The sequence below is a fragment of the Diadema antillarum genome, unplaced genomic scaffold, assembly GCF_040938485.1.
Source record: "Diadema antillarum isolate AM-2024a unplaced genomic scaffold, OU_Dant_1.0 seq00001626_RagTag, whole genome shotgun sequence".
Lineage (NCBI taxonomy): Eukaryota > Metazoa > Echinodermata > Echinoidea > Diadematoida > Diadematidae > Diadema > Diadema antillarum.
The window spans coordinates 390,270-409,783 of NW_027272335.1; the positions used below are offsets into that span (position 1 = coordinate 390,270).

The 19,514-nt window shown below is 38.1% G+C and overlaps 1 protein-coding gene across 1 annotated transcript; it reads left to right on the top strand.

Annotated features, from left to right (window-relative positions):
• Positions 1-265: 265 nt before the first annotated feature.
• Positions 266-18,233, top strand: LOC139711207 (mRNA export factor GLE1-like). Its single transcript, XM_071623126.1, has 16 exons — positions 266-376; positions 3,721-3,893; positions 4,551-4,647; positions 6,764-6,973; positions 7,833-7,900; positions 9,206-9,375; positions 10,574-10,687; positions 11,281-11,406; positions 12,305-12,423; positions 13,850-14,059; positions 14,384-14,574; positions 15,156-15,279; positions 15,821-15,925; positions 16,600-16,682; positions 17,313-17,376; positions 18,128-18,233. Exons 1-16 carry the CDS (start codon positions 287-289, stop codon positions 18,194-18,196), a joined length of 2,013 nt encoding a protein of 670 aa, XP_071479227.1. The 5' UTR covers positions 266-286; the 3' UTR covers positions 18,197-18,233.
• Positions 18,234-19,514: the final 1,281 nt, after the last annotated feature.

Genomic DNA, 19,514 nt, shown 5'->3' on the forward strand with positions numbered 1-19,514 from the left:
CTTACGAGCGACTGGTGATCAGTTCTGATGTGCTATACTTATCAGAATTTCCATAATTCAGCACAAGAACTGATCACCAGTCGCTCGTAAGTCGTTCGTAACTTTACGAACAGCTTTATGAAACACCCCCCAGGGCCCAGATATGACATCGAAGTAAAAAGTTAGAGAGCCCTCTACGTCATTATCAAAGAGAGGATAACACACGTCGCGCACGCCACCAGCGCTAGCGCAGAGTTCGAGCACTGACAAACGCCAATATTTCAAGTTTATCCTTTAGTTTTCAACCATGAGTTCTCCAACCTTAGATGCTCTTCGATTGACGAAGAAAGGAGGCCTCATTTATGACAAACACTGGCTGGAGGATGGTCGCATTGAGGTGAGGGGCCAATCATAAGATAATCCTCTGTGCTAACTTGTTAAAGTTGTTTACTTCAGTCCCATAGCTAGAGTTCGGTGTGACTACAACAAAATACTGTGCACAATTGCCATATTGTCATCGACCGTCTGTAAGTTTATTAAAGGCACTCAGTCGTGGCGAGTGGTTTGTGCGGCACGGAGACGAACGCAACACGCTGCCTCCCCCATTCTGTATCAAATGTAGTGACCCCGAATGAGAATAGCGCTGGCTCAATGGGTCAGCGAACAAAACGCTAGAGTTCTGTGGGCTACGTAGAAGAGAGCTCTCTGTGCTAATCTCCTAACCCAAAATGGCTGTCCGAGCGAGCCACGGGAGGCTTCCGAATGGACGCACACTCTCAGTGCGCATGCGCATGAAGAGAGGCCAAAAGAGCCACGTGGCTTCTGGCCTCTCTCTCCTCCAATCACCGCAGCTCACGGTGACAATATTTGTGTATGATGCGTATACACACACACACACGCGTCTTCTGGCCTCTCTCCTCCAATCACCGCAGCTCGCGGTGACAATGTTTGTGTATGATGCGTACACACACATGCACACACACACACACACACGTGTCTCAGTGCAGTGGCAGCATTGTCCCACACGTTTATGGATATAGCAACAAGTCTGGCATTGCGCAATTGCATGCACAAACTTCGGTCGTTCGGAGTTTACGTACCATTACATGAGGACCGCTCCCGCGTACGAGGACTGGCCCGCCTCATGAGGACCGCCCCCATGCCTCATGAGACCCGGGGGGGGGGGGGGGGGGGGGGGGGGAAGGCCTCATGAGGCCCCCTATTCACTTCTATTCATCTCACATCTGACGTACAAATTGTCGCAACTTTGCACGGTGATTTGTTGTTAGACACACATGTCCACTGTGTGTGTAACAAAAAAATCACCGTGCAAAGTTGCGACAATTTATACGTCAGATGTGAGATGAATAGAAGTGAATAGGGGGCCTCATGAGGCATTCCCCCCCGGGCCTCATGAGGCGTGGGGGCGGTCCTCATGATGCGGGGCAGTCCTCATGAGCGGGTTTTCCGGACTGATTAGGGATGGCGATCGGCTGTCTTTAAAACGAACGATGATAAGTATATTTAGCCTACTCCTATAGTCTATAGCATTTCCTGAAATTACCTATGAATATGATCGGTCGGGAGTCAATGTGCTGTGTCCACGGAATGGTAAATTTGTGGAATCTGGATGAGATCTAAGAGTGTTAAAAGAAATAAATTTATTAATTCTATATACCCGGTACAATCTATTTTAAATTCTGGTTGTAATATCTGCAACTGATTCTGTTTCTGTTCAAGTTGCCTGCACGGCAGCACACACGGCCCCAGCATAATGCCAGTCAAATTGAGTCTGGGTAAGAGTACCAGTAGTATTCGATCACCGGTACCTGTATTCGTTCACTTTTCACTGCACCACTACCAGCTAGTAAGTTCTACTGTCACAACACACGCAAATCACATCAATTCACATACCTGCACACGTACACTCATATTCATAATTCACAACAGGAAACTCCCTTAGCGTAGCCCCCTCCAAAAATCCATCAAAAATCCCAAATTTCACCATCAAAAGTGCAGAATCGGCGCGACTTTCCAAAAGCGCGTGCGAATTAAGCCCAGTTTTAAGCGTACGGGCCGCCGAAAAAGCGCTAAAAATCGAGAAATATGCCGTTCTCTTGCAGGAATTTTTACTTATCGCAAGCTTGGAGTGTGATGATATCCTCAAAAGCGCAAAAGAAAAACAACATTTCCGTATGTGCCGATACAGTGTCTCAATGTACAAGGGTTTAATGAAAGTGCTGATCCCCAGTGTTCGGTCACCAACGGGCGCCGCAATGTCGCTGATGCAATTTTGCGCCAACAAGGTAGTGCAGGGTGCCCGGCGCATTTTTCACCTGCCTTGAACACGCAATGAATTTGAACGCGCATATCGTGTGACCGAATACTGGTCGCGGTGACTGTATTCTAGGGAATTTTCAAGGTGACATATTTGGGGATTTTGTGAAATTATATGAGATATTTAACAAAATGAAAATTGAGATTAAAGAAATTTGATATATATGTATTTCACATACATTGCTGTAGATATGATGTTATTTTAGTTTGAAAAAATTGCAGAAAAGCTTAAATGACCGAATGCTGCGGGTTTTACCCTCAGTGATCATTGTCATCTTTTCCATAGAGACTTGGACTTGAAGGCATTTAGCTGATGTTACCTCGACAGTGTCAGCACAAAGGCTAATTCAAGATTCACTATTCTCTGGCTGAAAGAGTTTCTTCATACAACTGAAATGAACATATTTCGCATGCATCGCATGTAAAACCTGATCCTTGATAACAAAGAGAACAAGTAAACCTTTAACAGCTATCTCATGTAGTGTTTGTACAGTCTAGTTGTAAACCTGTTAATTTGTAACGGACAACAGTAATTTGGCCACCACAGGCTGGGCCGGCTGATGCATGTATACACGTAGTAATGTGATAATCATGATACTAATTATATGTTAAAAGTGAGTGCAACAGAAATAAATCTGTGATAATGTATGAATATGATCTTGGCATTCTTGTTGGTACATGTTGGCTTTATTGATGTCTGGCTACACTGCACTGTATGCTATGGACAGTGAGTATGGTCAGTACAGTGTGGATTTTACAGAATGCAGGCCGATCTACTTCAATCCTTGAGAAGATTCTTACAAATATCTCCTACTTTTGTGTGTGTGGGATGTGTGTCAGTGTGTCTGTGTGTGAGTGTGTGTGTGTGTGTTTGACCACTTCAATGAAATTTCATCCTGCTCTTTATGAGAAGTAAAGTGGGTTCTACAGACTACATTTATGTACATGTAGTTCTTTTACGTGCTTTCTTCATATTCTACCAGTTTTGATGAGTTTGCATCCTTCAAACTTGAAGATTCTAGTAAACCTCTTTGGTACACCAGTCACAGAGGAGAGGTACAAGGTGCATTGTATTACATTCAGTGCAAGTAATTGATATATATGATATAGGATCTGAGAGACTGCATGACAGCATACATCAGATGACAGTAACCATGCACATTATGATGCATGGCTAATAATAGATATTAACTCACTGAAAGCAGAATGGATTCCTAGTTGAAGAAGAATGCATACTGTACACTGTGAGAGTAATTTGATTAAAGTTTCATCAATTATCGTTCAGACAGAGAGATATGTGATTGATGCTTCAATCATGTGCTGAGTGCTCTATGTTAAAAAACAAGTTTATAATATTGCAGGTGATGTTACAAGCAACAACCTCCTTTACATTTTTATTCACAGGAAGTGATAGAGTACTGTTCTTCACCACCACAAATTTCTTTGGACTTGTTGGCAGCGACTTTCAATAGGCTAAATTTCTCACAGCAAGATGTAGATGAAGAGACAAATCAAGCAGACACAGAGCGGGCAGAAAGAAACTCCTCAGCCACATCAGATCACTCCTATGCCAAAGGGTACGTCTCTCACACTCCTCCCTGTCCAAGCCACATTTCTCTTTGTCAATGTCAGCATTTTATACCCATTTGTAGGATACCAGGCATTTGATGTGTATTTTGGCCTTTGTGTTAGTAGCCTCCTTTATGCAATCACTCTCAATTTTGAGCAAATGCCATCTTAGACTCAGAGGGCAGTAAGAGAGGGACATGTGTTAAATTAAGGCTCAAGCTGTTTTCAGGTCTCATTAAGAACTAGACATTTATGTCTTGAATGTTCTTGATTGAATTTCCAAATACACATGTATGTTCCAGAAGCCTTGTGTTGTTTTAACAGTGTGATCTTTGAAGAGGAACAGTGATAAGATTTCCATAGTTATGATTCTTATTATGCCTTGAAAAAAGGACTTTATACCATTGTCCTTTGAATGCTACTGGGATCAGTCAGTTTGATACTGTACATCCAGTGCACACTGATAAATGATATTTTGCTGAGCCTTCATGATTTTAGAAATTTGTCAAAGATGCAACTTATATTACAGACTAGAGACATAATAACAAACCATTTAATTCCAGTTTGATATCTACGTGACCGTGTACAATGAATAAGTACAGTACACAATGGCTGTAAACCATGTATGATGACACAAAGTGTGATGATGGTTCTGTTCCAATTAGGACAATAGAAAGCACTGGTCAGCATCAAACAAACCAAAGCAGCTATGTGGACAGAGCTCTGCTTCAGTGTGAACAGGAGTGGGAAGACCTTGTCAAGGTGAGATTTACCCAATATTTACCTCTTTTCAGTCAGATTTATAAGTCCCATGCATAAGCTTAAATAGTGCTTACACTGTATGTAGATCATTTCCTAGTCCTCCTATAGATAAACTTCTCTTCTGAGTGTGAATTGGATACTTTTAATATTCTTTTTGTTTCAGCCATCGTACATTTTGTACATTTATTGTTTTAAAGTAAATGCCAATGATGTATTACACAGACAGAACTTAGATTTATCAGCGCTCTCTCTAGGCAACATTGCTACCTTTCTCATGTGAAGTTCCTCTGTAAATTCAGTGATCTAGATGTATATTTCACTAAACAAATGTTCTTTGTAACAAACTATTATAAGCATAATGTGTATCTTGGAAGACCAGTGTGAGAAGTGACAGACATGCTGACGTATGAATGACGTACTCATTTGTAGTTTGTTTAATAGTCAGTTAGTAAATTCTGAGATTAGTTCTTGCCATCTTTCTTTCTTTTTTTTCTGAATCCTTCATCATTTTGCCATTGTTTTGTCAGACCCAAAGGTTTGCCATGAGGTATGCAAACCCTTGACATACATGTACATTGTAGTTTGTACTGTAAGTCCCTGTGCTTTGTTCATGAGCCAGATGTGCCATGTGTTGAAAATGTTTTGTTTCTTTATGATGAGTAATTTCTGTAAAAAGTTTGAAACACTTAAAATGATGCAAACTCTTCAATTCTTGTGTTTACCATGTTTACATGCTTTTGAAAGGGGAAACATCTTAGCACACATCTCTGTCTGAGAATCGTGGAGGAATAAATGTACTTGTTCTCTTTGGTTTACAGTTGCTTTCTGTCATATGTGACCCGCTACAACAAAAGGGTCCTAAAGTCGCGCACGGTCGAAGACGTGAAAATCGAGTTTGAAGTCAGAGCATCAAATTTGGTCAAAACTTACGATTTTCTGATTTTGACATATCATTGTAGTCTGACATATCTTCTATCATCTGTCGAAATTTTGAAGCAAAATGGTGAAAGGAAAGACTAAAAAATAGCGTTTTTCTGGGCCATGTTTTTTTGCGTTTCAACGAAGCAGAAACTGGTTCAAAAATTTGGATTGAGCGCCACAGATAGGCTCCGCCCCTAACAACGACCAGAGTGATCTCATTGATCAGTTTGCTGCTTGCCGCTAATCGAAGCGTGAAGCTCACACACTGCCCAGTCGACTAGTGCGTGCAGGCGGGGTGCGCTATGCCCAGCCGCTTCTCCTGGCATCCTGGTCACTGATTGGTCGGTGAGGAGACCGCCGACGCTGTGCTTGAATGAGCAATTCGGGAGTTGCTAGGGCTTGCCTTCTATTGTCCGGAGGTGAAAACTGACTTGCGTGTCCCTTGATCGCGATTGCGTCGCAAGGAAAACTTTTAGGGGGCTTTTCTCGAAACAATGATTTCCCAGTTGTCTCGACATGCTCTCTTTTAAACATTGATACCTCCGCAGCCGATTATTTTTATAAGATGTGTTATATATCAATTTAAAGCAGAAAGATAAGGAAATTATGTCATGCAATTTTCAAATAATTGACGTCGCCCGACTTTAGTATCATTTTGTTGTAGCGGGTCATATGTGTAAAGATAGGCTTTTATTGATTTTAATATCTGTGACATTTATTTTTATTTTTTTGATATCCTAGACACAAATAGAGAGGGTCCATTCCCCATTATCCATAAATATCTCACATTTAACAATAATACATGTATGAGAAAGTAGAGATATTTGTCTTTTGAGTCTGCCTAAAGTTCAAATTTGTGACTTTCTTCAAATTTGGGAAGCATAGAATTATTTCTACCCAAGATATCATTACCTGTTTTTTTTTCTCTCTCTCCCAAGTCATCAAAGTTTATATCTTCAAAGAAAAATGATAACAGGTTACATTGTATATAAAACACAGGACAGAATCACATACGATAGTAGGCTGACATAGCTGCAAGATAGTTTATTGCCACACAGTGAATGAAATAATCTATGATATTATGAACAATATTCAATAGCAACATTCATTCTCTGAAGTTTGTTGTAGCTTGTAGTAGAAATATTTGCGTAGTATAGCATGATATAGCAGCAGACTGCTTTGTTTCATCTTCAAGGAGCGTGTTAGAGAGAGACAGTGGCAGCTACAGGAGCACTCCCGGCAGGTTCAGGAACAAGCTGAGCAGAATGTGACCCTCCTTGCCCAACAGAGGGAGCTAAAGCAGCAAGCTCTGGTTCAGATGATGAGACAGACTCAACGAGAGATGGATGAAAAGAGAGAGAAGAGGTTGCAACATCAACAGGAGAGACACAGACTACACCTCAAGGTGGGATTGGTTTTAGGGACTGCTTTGAAGACTACATTCTACAGTATAACCCTGCCCTTTGTGACAGTGTGTTTTTGACATCTTATTGTCATAGATCTATATATCTAGCTGTGGTTTTGTGACAGGGTATGAAATTGGTTCATTCACACTGCCCCCTCCTCCCTGTATTTGTAAAGTTTATTTCAAGGATATTGCAATCCAGCAGCTCAGCAAGAGTGGAAAACATTTAAAATTCATTTTGAATACATTTTTCATTGGTGATTCATTGCTACTCCAAAGCTGCAAATATGTTTTATGTAGCCCTTTTTTTGGAGAAAGTTTCTAATTCCTGTATGTTTGAGCAAGTAATTATAGGCTTCTAATGGTATTGTATCACGAAATAAACATTTTTATGAACTGACAATAATCAGTCAAAAATATTGTCTGTATGTAGTAGAGTTGGAATGTGATGTGGTGATGTGCTTCCTGATGGTTTATAATCCCAGTAATATATGGTAGCATAGATGTACACAAATCTGTACATAGTTATGCAATTAAAGTTTTTCTGTTGTTGTTTGAAAAAAAAAATGTGATCAAACAAACGTGGGAAGTCATGTTTTGATGAGACATGGAAATCTTCATTGCTTCAAAAGGCGTACGGGGAAAGTTGCCAAAATTGAGTAGGACCTTTGTATTTCAGGGAGTTACAATTCTTTGTAAGTGGTAGTCATTACCCTTGTACATGTACCTCTTGAGATACCACCAAAAAAAAAAAATAATAAAAATGCCATATGCTGTATATCTTGGAGCCCCTAGATTCTATGTGTCTATTCTGTGGGAGCTGGGATTGATCTGATGTGATATCATTGTATCCTGACAGAGACTAGATGCCAAAATGAAAGCTGCAGTGCTTCAGAGAGAGGCTGATGAGATGGTTAGGAAAAAACGGTAAGTAAAGCTGACATCACAAGCCATCCTTAATTCAACATAGTATGTAAACCATGGCCAGTGATGAGGAAAAGTTAAACAGAGTTCTGTAACCTTTGTCAATTGGGAACACTGTTAATTACTGGATGAATACTAGTAGTACACAATGTTTGCTTGGTATATCCCTGTATATCTTGTATTATGAAAAGATAGAAGATTCATCTTTAACCCTGGCTACTCTTTCATTACTCTTTTTTGCAGTAACACATCTTCTGCTTTACTAAAAATATGTTCTGTGGATACATTTTCAAGCCATTCATTTACATTTCAGTATGTATAAATTTCATTATGAAAAGTAACAGTTTTTTTAGATGTAATACCCATGTGGCATACATAATTTGTAGATGGCAACCTCAAAATAGGGGATGGGGTTATATAGATGAAATGGCAAACTTGTGCTCACAAAAGAAGATGAAATAAAAACAGTCTTCGTATAAAGCAGATTATGCTAATGACGTGTTCTGTTCACAGGAATTGAACAGATTGTGAACTGGGGCATGTTAGGTGCTATATCAACTGATATTTCTGAATTTAAGAGGGCTTAGAGTGGCAAGTCATATTTCACATTCTAGCAAGCTCTTGACCACTGTGTGGAATACCAAATCTCTCCAATGACTTTATTAACTAGTGTTAACCTAACACAAAATACATGTGGATGGTACTGTATAATTCACCAGCCAGTTCTGTGAGTCTATATTATCCTTTTATAGGCTGAACCCTCATTTAGGACATTTGACAAGCAGGAACATGATATCTTAGACAATTTAGTGTGTGAGTCTGTTCTTGTAATCTTTTATTTTATATCTGAGCAGGCAAGATTGTGATTGCACAACAATACAGTGTGCTGCTTGTTATACTAGCAATTGAAAATGATCACACTACAGAATAATATAGGTGAACTGTAGTTCAATGAAGCGCACATGCTAGAATGAGCCCAGTAATAATATGCTGCCCACTGCAGACTTCGTTAGTAATGTCGTCAATAAAAAGTCTCCAAAACCAGCAGATATTTGAGAGGTTTGTCAGGTGATACCAAGTACTTGTATTCATTCCTGTTAGTTAGAATGCATAAGCATTTCCTCTGAGTTTGCAAGTAGGAATATAATGATGAAGAGAATTGTATGTGCTTGAGCACTGAATTTGTATATATATCTCTTTACAGCAAGTAGTAATTTTTATCAATATTCTTAATTGAATATTGACCCCCCCCCCAAAAAAAAAGAAGAATTGAGGAATAAATTGTATCTATTAAACCTTGATTTCTAGGGAGAAGGAGAGGCAAGACTTTCTACGCAGCCTGACCGCTGTCAAGAATCAAGTGGATGAAACAGCTCGGAGAATTATGCAGTTATTAATTTCTTGCCCACACAAAGAACACCTGTCAAAAGAGTCTACTAACATTGGCAAGAGTGTCCAGACACTGAGTGCCAAGGCTGGTGAGTAAGACTAACATCCTTTTATGAATAGATTAATTTGTAATTGGCTTTGTTTTTATTGAGTTGGTACATAGCAAACAGGAGTTTTGTTTATTTTGGGTATGTGTTTTTTTTTTTTTTATTGTTTGTTTGTTTGTTTGTTTTTTTTTACTTCTTATTGAAGCAAGCCATGTTTAAAATACACCGCTAACACTAAGACAGAAGTACATATGATTTGAGGGATTACAAAGACATTGTTAAAGTTTGCTAATCTTACTCCCTTAGTCATTGTAATATCTTAGCGTGTTGTCTGCTGAAAATCAAGAGAAGACGGTCATTAGAACCATGACGTGATTTTGAGAAGTGCTGGTCTATGGCTACCTGTGTTACACAGCAGGTCACATGGTCGATCAAAACATTTTGATAAATAGCTCTCACAGGATTAGTAGAAAAGTTCCAAATGACAGATTTTACAGCATGACTTTGCACTCTAAATCAGATGCACCTACCTGTACCAAATTTCCCATTTGTACCCTTTGACAATAAATGATTTGAATGCAAGATCTTCCATAAACAGCTGAGAGTGCCTGACGGCTGTACTGAAATCTTATCCATCTAAGGAGTAATAAATTGAGGTTAAGGAATAACGGAACCTAGTTAGCGACCATGTTATTACATGTGTATCTAAATATGAATCTAATGAAGAGCAGGTCAGGTGTTAGTGGAAACAAATCTACAAAATTGCTGTATACTGTATACACCATATACTCCGTGAGTCTAAATTTTCCCGAATCGGGAATTCCCGACGATTTCGGGAGTGGTTAAATTCGCAATCGTGGAGTCCTGTACTGAACAGAGAAGTGTACACGCGTACGTCACATCCGCATCGGGATCAGAGTCAATATTTTCATGTGTTTTTAATTTCGCGAATAGCACCTGACTCACAAAATTCGCAAAAATAAAAACCTCGCAAAATATTCGGTGTATACTGTATTTCGTGGTTCTAATATATCTTTCATACCTTTTCAAAAATAAAACAACATGATTTCAGGAAGTGCATGTGCATTGAAAATCACATGACTTGTGTAAATCTTGTAACCTGACTGAGAATGCTATGCTTCACCAAAGTGATACTGTAGGTCAGTAATGACACACAGTCTATTGATATGATCCTAGATCATTGACTGTATTGAGGTTTCTGTATTTGATTTTTCTGTAGGGAGCCTTGTGGAGGAAGCTGGACAGTCTGAGATGAGTAGAGACTTGGGAAAGACCATGCGGGAAGTATTGGAAAGTTTGAGACAGAAACAAGAAGAGGCCATCAAGGCTGTTGGTTAGTGCTTAGTGTCTCATAGTTTACATCATAATCTCATTTCACAAAAACTGACTTTGATAGCAAATCTTGCTGGAATGGCAAGAGTCAGTTTGAATTAACAAGGATCCTGTTTCCTGATTGGCTATTGCTTCAAGAAATTGTTATCATTTTCCAGCAAGAGTTGCTATCCTAACATTTTATGTGAAATAGGACCCAGATGTCACAGACACAATGTTAATACACTGTAGGACACACAGAAAAGATTTAGATATCACATTAATGGATATGAATGAAAAAAAAAAGAAGAAAGGAGAAAGAGGAACAGATGTGATCATTTTGAATCCATGTCTTTGAAAAAGACATTGTAGTATGATTTTGATAAAAGTGGTTTAAAGGTTACTCTAAATGATTGTCTAGTTGATAGATACATTGATAGAAGATGGATGGATGAATAAAAATAGATAGCAAAATAGAAAGATGAAAAGATGGATAGATATATAGAAGATAAATAGATAGATAAAAGATGGAAAGACAGATGAATAGATAGTTAGATAGAAAGAGAGATATACAATGTGTGTTATAACAACAATAATATCTCCCTTACCTATCAGCTGAAGCAGAGAAAAATTTCCAAGAGGAAGTCACTCGTAAAGAGAAGGAGAAGGAGAAAGAGCAGGCCGAGAAGGAAAAGGCCAAGAAAGTGGAAGAGAGTCAGGCGTCTAACCAAGCAACCACAAGTAATGAAGCCAGGGGTAAGTATGCATTGCATTCAGCAAAGTTTGTCTTTCTTAGCAGCAAAACATTTACCTTGGTTTTCCCGGACCGCAATCCTTGGTTTTCAATGCAATTCAAGTTTATTTCCACAAATTCAGTTAAAAAACATACAGTGAGACAATCAAACAAAATATACATATACAAACCAAAATTATTTCAGGTAAAAGTACATAGTCATAATTAAAATGTGTGTGATGAAGATTGACATAACAATTTGAGTAAATGGTGGTGGAAATCAGCAGTAGGCCATTAACCTTTCGAGGCTGATCCCAGGAACAAATTTACAATGTTGAAGCTGTACGTCATTATATCATGGATTGCGAATCACATTAAAAAAACAAAAACAAAACAGATTTGCAATGAATAAGGACAAGGGAAAGAATATCCAAAAGAAAGGGACCCAGACATACCAAAATCAACTATAGGGGAGTGGGACAAATGGGCAAATTATAATTTTAAGATGTAATTAAAAGAAAAATACAATTTGTGCATACAAGATTCTGTAAGAATCTGCTGAAGGGCAAGCAAATTTATACATGTCATAACAATAGTGAATACCAATGGAAATATTGTACAATCGCTTTGTTTTCATTATTGAAACACAGACCAGGAACCCACTTTGAACATCATCAGAGAGTGGAGAGACATGATAAATGACTTTCATTTCATGTCTAACCAATGACATTCTCTGCTTCTAGCAAACCAATTATTTAATTTTATTGGATGGATGTCTATGGCTTATTGTTTATCTAATCATATGTGGAAGTCTTAAGTTTTGATTGTAAGTGTCGATTATACCTGTAAATCAAATCACTTTGCAGATTCTATATTGACTAAAAGAGTGTCACATTATTTACTTAGGTGTTTCTCTTGCATCAAGTGTCAGTCCTGAGGCACTAGCAGAGTACACCAGTCTGGATGAACGGCATAAAGCACTGGAGGAAGTCTTCAAGGGTCTCACCAGTACCACAGACAAAGATGTAAGTAGAAAATGGTGACAGACATTTGTATGTCTTCAATGCATGTATGTACGTGTGTTAAAGGGAACGTAAACCCAAAGAGCAATGTGGATTGAGTGAAAGCAGTAACATTAGTAGAACACATCAGTGAAAGTTTGAGGAAAATCGGGCAATCGATGCAAAAGTTATGAATTTTTAAAGTTTTGGTGTTGGAACTGCTGGGTAAGGAGATTACTAGAGGTTATGACGTATGAGAGGACTACAACATGAAGAAAATATAAAGGGAATTCAATACAAATTCATTTTTCATGAAAATTACACATTTCATCAACTTGATACTGACATATGTTAGGGGTAGCACTTATTCCCCCCGTTTTCTGAAAGCGGTTAGTCAAGTACTCTTTCATTTTGCTATCAAAAGTGATTTTTTGTGGAATTCCTTTTATATTTTCTTTATATTGTTGCCCACTCATACGTCATAACCTCTAGTAGTCTCCTCATCCAGCGGTTCCAACACCAAAACTTTAAAAATTCATAACTTCTGCATAGATTGTCCGATTTTCCTCAAACTTTCACTGATGTGTTCTATTAAAGGACAAGTTCACCTTCACAAACATAAGGATTGAAAGAATGTAGCAATATTAGTAGAACACATCATTGAAAGTTTGAGGAAAATCAGACAATCCGTTCAAAAGTTATGAATTTTTGAAGTTTTTGTGCAGTACCCGCTGGATGAGAAGACTACTGCAGTGTATGAATAACTTAGATGTCACGTGCGTACAACAATATAAGGAAAATATAAAGAGAATTTCACAAAATTCCATCTTTTGAAAAAAAGTGCACATTCCCCGGACTCGTTACCGACAAATGTTATGGGTAATATTATTCCCCCTGCCTTTAGAAAGAGGCAAGTCAAGTGCTCTTTTATTATGCGAAAAAAGTGAAAATATGTTGAATTTTCTTTTACATTTTCTTTATACTGTTGTACGCATATGACTCACAAGCTGTAGTAGTCTCCTCATCCAGCGGTTCCAACACAAAAATTTAAAAAATTCATAACTTTTGCATCGATTGTCCAATTTTCCTCAAACTTTCACTGATGTGTTCTACTAATATTGTTGCATTTTCTCAATCCTTATGTTTATGAAGGTGAACTTGTCCTTTAATGTTAATGCTTTAACTCAATCCACATTGCTCTTTGGGTTTGCGTTCCCTTTAATGGCTGGAATCATTAGCCTTTTGATATTTACGAGTATAGCACAGAAAATGCTTCCAAATTTTGATACTGATTGTTACATAACCAATGTATTTGACTACATTATCCCATTGAGTCATTTTTCGATGCTGTCTCTATTATTAATTATGGTCAGTGATTGAACACAGCTTTTCAGCTTTTGCACAATTTGTTCTGAAAACATCTTTCTTTGTCTGCTTTTCACTCTTGTAGTTGAAGAAGTATCGCTTTGACCTTCAGAAGGCAGTGAACACACCAATCAATGCAGTGTCTGTCCAGTCAGCCAGTCATCTCTTGGACAAGTTGGGCAAACTACGGGCCCTGCTGTCAGGGAGAGAGGTTGAGATGGGCACACGGCGAGTCTTGGCCACTAAGCCTGCTGGCATCACATACTGCAAGGATCTTGCTGCTAAAAAACTTGTGGTATGACACCACAGAGTCTCTGTACCCATTGTTGACACATTAAATTCTTTCTCCTATAAATTACAGTGGAATAGCAGATGGTCTGCTGGCTTAGCCTTGCAGCATCACCTACAGAATACAATACAGAGCATCTTCTAATAGATGTTGAGCTCCCTTTAAATGTGCTGTGACTGGAAATGTTTTGAACTGTCTATATAGGAGAATCCCTCTTTCAAGAGAATGTATTATAATGATAGCTTTGTGAAAAACAACAACTGTCACTGCTGTTTTCAATTCTTCCTTGCCTGATAGTTGCATACATTCTTTCCTCTCTCCCATGTCTAGAAACAAGGAGATGAACAGATCTCTTCCAACCATGAGTTTGCCTTTCCCTTCGCTGCCATCATTCTGGCCTTGTGGCAGGAGATCCCAGACTTTGGAGATCTAGTCCTCTATCACTTCTACCAGCGATGTCCTTTCCTTCTTCCGTACCACATCCCCAAGAAGGAAGAACAGAGTTTGGAAGATTACTACAAGTAAGTCTGACATCTCATCTTATGGCCCGATAAATCATCAGACAGCCTGCTATGGGTACAGCTTTAGAGGTATTGCCATGCTGGTGGTTGGATAATTCTTGGAGAGGAATACAAGAATGCTAGAAGGCAACATAAAAACAAAAATGTATATTATGCACTCACATGTCCTTTGAAGTGCTGAAAATCCAAACATGTTGCATATTGCGGATAGTTCATAAAATGTTGTAGAGATAATGGCCATCTCTCGCGGGACCTTTATTCACTAGCACCAAGAATCACCACACATTGGTGGCAGTTGTGTATCCTTTTTGACAAAAGTATGACATTCTGCTCTTTAACAAAGTCAGCATTCACATGATGGCACAATGCAAGGTACAAATAAATTTTGCTAAGTAAAGATCGTGGGGATCTTAAAGGGAGGAAAGGCACTATATTGAATGTATTATTATTATTATTTGTAAACTTTGTGCATATAAATGTGTGTCTGTTTTTGTTTTCAAAGCTGCCTTGTGTCTTGAGTATATTACCACAACATCAAGACGCTTACATTGTATTTCTCTTTTTTCTTCTGATATGCCCAGATGTCTTGGATATACATATGACAGTGATGGTCAAATTGAGAAGCAAGATAAATATCTGAAGCGAATGTCTGGCTACACAAGACTGTTTGCTGCTGTGATTGTCTCACCTCCTGTACGAGGAAAGGTAAATTAGAACAGTAGGGCCTATGGCATAGAAATGACAGGGAATGTGCTCACTGTCATTAAACATTGTAAGTTAACAGAAAAGGCATTGGGATTTCTGTAGTATTCTTTCTCTTTTCTGAAACCAACAGAAGCTAGCATGTCGCTTTCAATTCATACATTTTGGGTTGTAGTACATATTGTATCTTAGAACAGTGCTATTGTCATTGCTGAAGTACACAAGTTGAAATGTTCAGTGGTTCTTATGAAATGATAGAGTGATAATGGTGTGACGAGTGCTAAAAATAAAAGAATTAAGGTCAGCATACAGACAAGTTTATTGTGTACCTAGTTGTGTTAAAGTGGATGTGTTGCACACTGCAACTGCGTCTTGAGTGGCTGTTAATGATAAAACCAAAGTTTCAAGTGGATTTTAAGATCATGCAGACCTGTAGATAAAATGATTTTGCTTTGTATAGTCAAATGTAGAAAAGGCAAAAGTGTGTATTAATGTATCTTGCTGTACAAGGGTTCTAAAATGGATCGTTTGTCTCGTTATACAGGCACACCCTCACGGGCTGGACAGAGGTTGGATGTTTCTCTCAAGGGTCATGAACCTTGACCCTCAGCCTGATATCACAGCCACAACACTCTTTGATTTCCTGGAGGTTAGCTATGGCATCCATGTTTTTACCCTTCTCCAATAGTCCAGTACTGCCCCAGTGTTTGTGAAAACAATGCAGAGAGCCAATAGTGGTAATCTCACATGTATCCCCCAGTACAGTTGATTTTCACTTGGCCCAAAGTTTTACTGCTAAACAACAAATTTGTTCTGAATGACTTGATTATGAGGAAGAAACAGAACTGTGAAATATATTTTGATCAAAGACTTACAACATAAGAAATTTTGCAAATGGGGGATAGTATGTTATATGCTTTTTGTTGCTGAAAAACATTTGACATGTAATGGTACTTGCTATGACTGTAAAACCATAAATGTGTACATGCATTTTAATTTTGTGGATTTTGTGAGAGCCAAGAAATTGAAATGCTAGCTTTTTATGTGTGTGTGTGTGTGTGTGTGTGGGTGTATTAATTAGTTGAGGTCATCTGTATCGTGGAGAATATCTCATCTGTCAGCCACAGATATTTTACTGGCATCTTGTTTATTTGGTGAAATAAAGGATAAATTGGCAAATTAACAGTTATTATTCTGTCTCAATTATATAAAGTATAGATAAGCACAATATGGGTGTTTGTGCAGTGTTATAGAGTCGTGTGAAAAGTTAAAGAACAATTATAATTTTTCTGCATTGTTTCCTTTTGATTCTCTTTCTTGTAGGTATGTAGCCATGCAATGGCAGATACCTATGGGAAACAGTTCTTCAAACTTTTACAGACCCTGTACAGACATTACTTTCCAAGGTAAAATACACAGAATCATTTGGTCATTTTCTTAAACAAACCAGAGAATACAATATCTTCAGCCCTTGGTACCTACTGTGTAACACAGGCTTGCTTGTAGGCAGGAAATAGAAAAGCAAAGAATACACACTAGATATAGCACTTGGAGCTCAATAGATGGGAATAGCACCAAGTATGATTTTCATTTGACTTCTTTTGTTTTGTGTTTGTTTTTGTTTTGTTTTTTGGTCAATTTTTCCCCAGGGTTGATGTACATTTTACAATTGTAGTTGTCTTTTCTCTGCAGATAGTGCAAGGAAAAACTGGCAGAGCACAAACAGTAATTAAAATCTTCAAACATATATTTTGTGCAGTGGTGTTGACAAGTTTGGCAATTCAGTCTCAACTTGAATTGATTTCTTTTTGTAGAAGTGTACAGATCATCAAAATTTAAATATATCTTGTGATTGTAGAGTAACAGTCAAATGCTTTTTGTTCTTTTCTATCTTATGAATTGAATGTGTAGAATAAAAAAAAAAACCCAAACAAACAAACATCAAGGCATAAGTGCATTTTTGTACACTCTTATATGATTGCCTTAGATTATCATGACTGTTTGTACGTCTATACGTCTTGTTTTTTCTTTCCCAGAATCCAAGCTGTCACACCACAAGGTTCCGGTGGTCCTGTAACAAGACTACAAGGATTTCTAGAGGTGTGTTGATTTTGTCTCCAAAATTTTTCTTTAAAAATGCCAAACAAGATAAGAATATATATATGTATATTTTGTTGTTGTTGTTTTTTTTAGAGTGATGGTGCTTTTCCATGTGATGTAGAGATTTGAGATCAGACTAGCAGTGTCCAATATCGTCTAAATCTCCAGATTAATTCTAGGAATGATAGAAAATGTCTCTTTTCTCAGATTTTCTTTTGAAAAAGAATTTCTAATAAGGGCTATTTTCACATGAAAGGGTTTGCAAGACTGTATGTTTTAAGTAGGAGGATTGAAGAATACACACATTCATGTCAAGTTTTTTAAACATTACGAGACACATCAACCAAGACAGTTAGCTGCCTGATGATGTATTAGATGAACAAACACTTTTCTCCCAAATGCCACTTTGTTTCTGAATATTGTGACTTCATAATTGACCTGAAGAGTGCCTGTCAGTTGATGATTACTCTATTATTGCAAGAACATATCCTGCACAAATTCTGTCTCGTTGAATGTACCGACTGCCCTTTAGAATTGCATATTCAAATGAACAGCACATAGAGTGTGGAGCTTTGTCATATCAGTCTCAAACAGCTTTGGTTGTTTGAGTCCAAATCACCCACAGCACTGCAGTTGGATATCTGTCATATTAATCCAAACTGAAATGTTTTGTGTTGGAGCGTGTACAGTAGACACGACATGTGTTACCAAGTCTAACCCTCCTTATTCCTTCTACTTTTCCAACACACAGGACTGTCTGCGCACACAGCGAGTTCCTCCGCCAAAGGGTTTTCTTACAGCAGATTTCTGGAGGAGTTGATCACAATTTACTCTGAATGGCTATGCCTACTCACTGCACATTTTGTGAACCATGTCTTCAACAGTGTATTGGACATTTATTTTACTTTGAAGTCCTGTGGAAATGTGTGAGAAGTACACTGTGATTTTAGTAGATGTAGATATCCTCTGTAGTAAATCAAGAAATATAATGCTCTGTACAGGTTAAGTTAAATCATGTGCTCAGGAATTAATACTGAAGGAACTTCAACATAATTAAGCTCCTCTATAAAGAGTCTTCATCAGTTTAATCAGCAGAAGGAAGAATGGCCACGGTACAGACATAACTCCTTTCCACACTAGATAACAGTGTACATTGTATAGTATAGTCATTGTACCGAGTCAAGCTGAAACGCGACACTCAGTCTCACTTCCCTATATTTTGGGCTTATTCTCGAGAACTGAAGTACTGTAAAAGTGGAAATTTTTGCACTTTTTGTGCAATCACAAGCTAGCGCAAAAATAAAAGCACACAAATATTTTTGCTTGCCATACTGTTCCAGCAGTTAATGTCTTGATTCCACGGTATTAAAAACATGCGAAACTTTTCTTAACCGCCGAGCGCGAAAAATAAGTCGTGCAAAATATCCACTTTTACACTACATGTACTCTCTTCTGTTTACAGTGATGACATTCACATAACAATTTTATGCGTCTGCCAAAAAGTGATGCAGGGAGTATTGCGTTTCAGTTTGTTCTGCTACATTTGAATCAATCATTCATTGTCTGTTATAATACAGTGCAATCCTGTTATAACGAACATAGTTATAATGAAATTCCAGTTACAACAAAGTTAGAATTGAGGCCGCAACATTATTTGCTCTATGTTTTTTATTATTCATTTGCTAAGTTATAACAAAATTTCAGTGTACATGTATAACAATAGAAACTGCTGGTCCTGAGGACTTTGTTATAATGGGAGTCCACTGCACATGTAATGTATACTACACTTGAATAAACAAGTAGAGACAGGTGCACCTCATGACCCTTCATACAGTCAGATGTTAGCTCTGTTTGTAGAGCCAACGTGAGAGAAATACATGTTCATAGTACAGAGACAGCCATACATGTTTAGTCACAACAGATGGGCTAATTGTCATTATTGAGTTTGTAAAACATATTCTGCTGACAGAATTGTACTGTACTACTGAATTTAATGTTAGATATACAAGTAGATGTATTGCAACTTAAATGAAAGCTGGCAAATTGGAGAACTTTGTAATGAAAAGGATGTGGAGCTGATTAAACATTGGGCAGATTAGCTGGCATTGTGTGATCAGCAGATCAGGAATTTTTGCAGA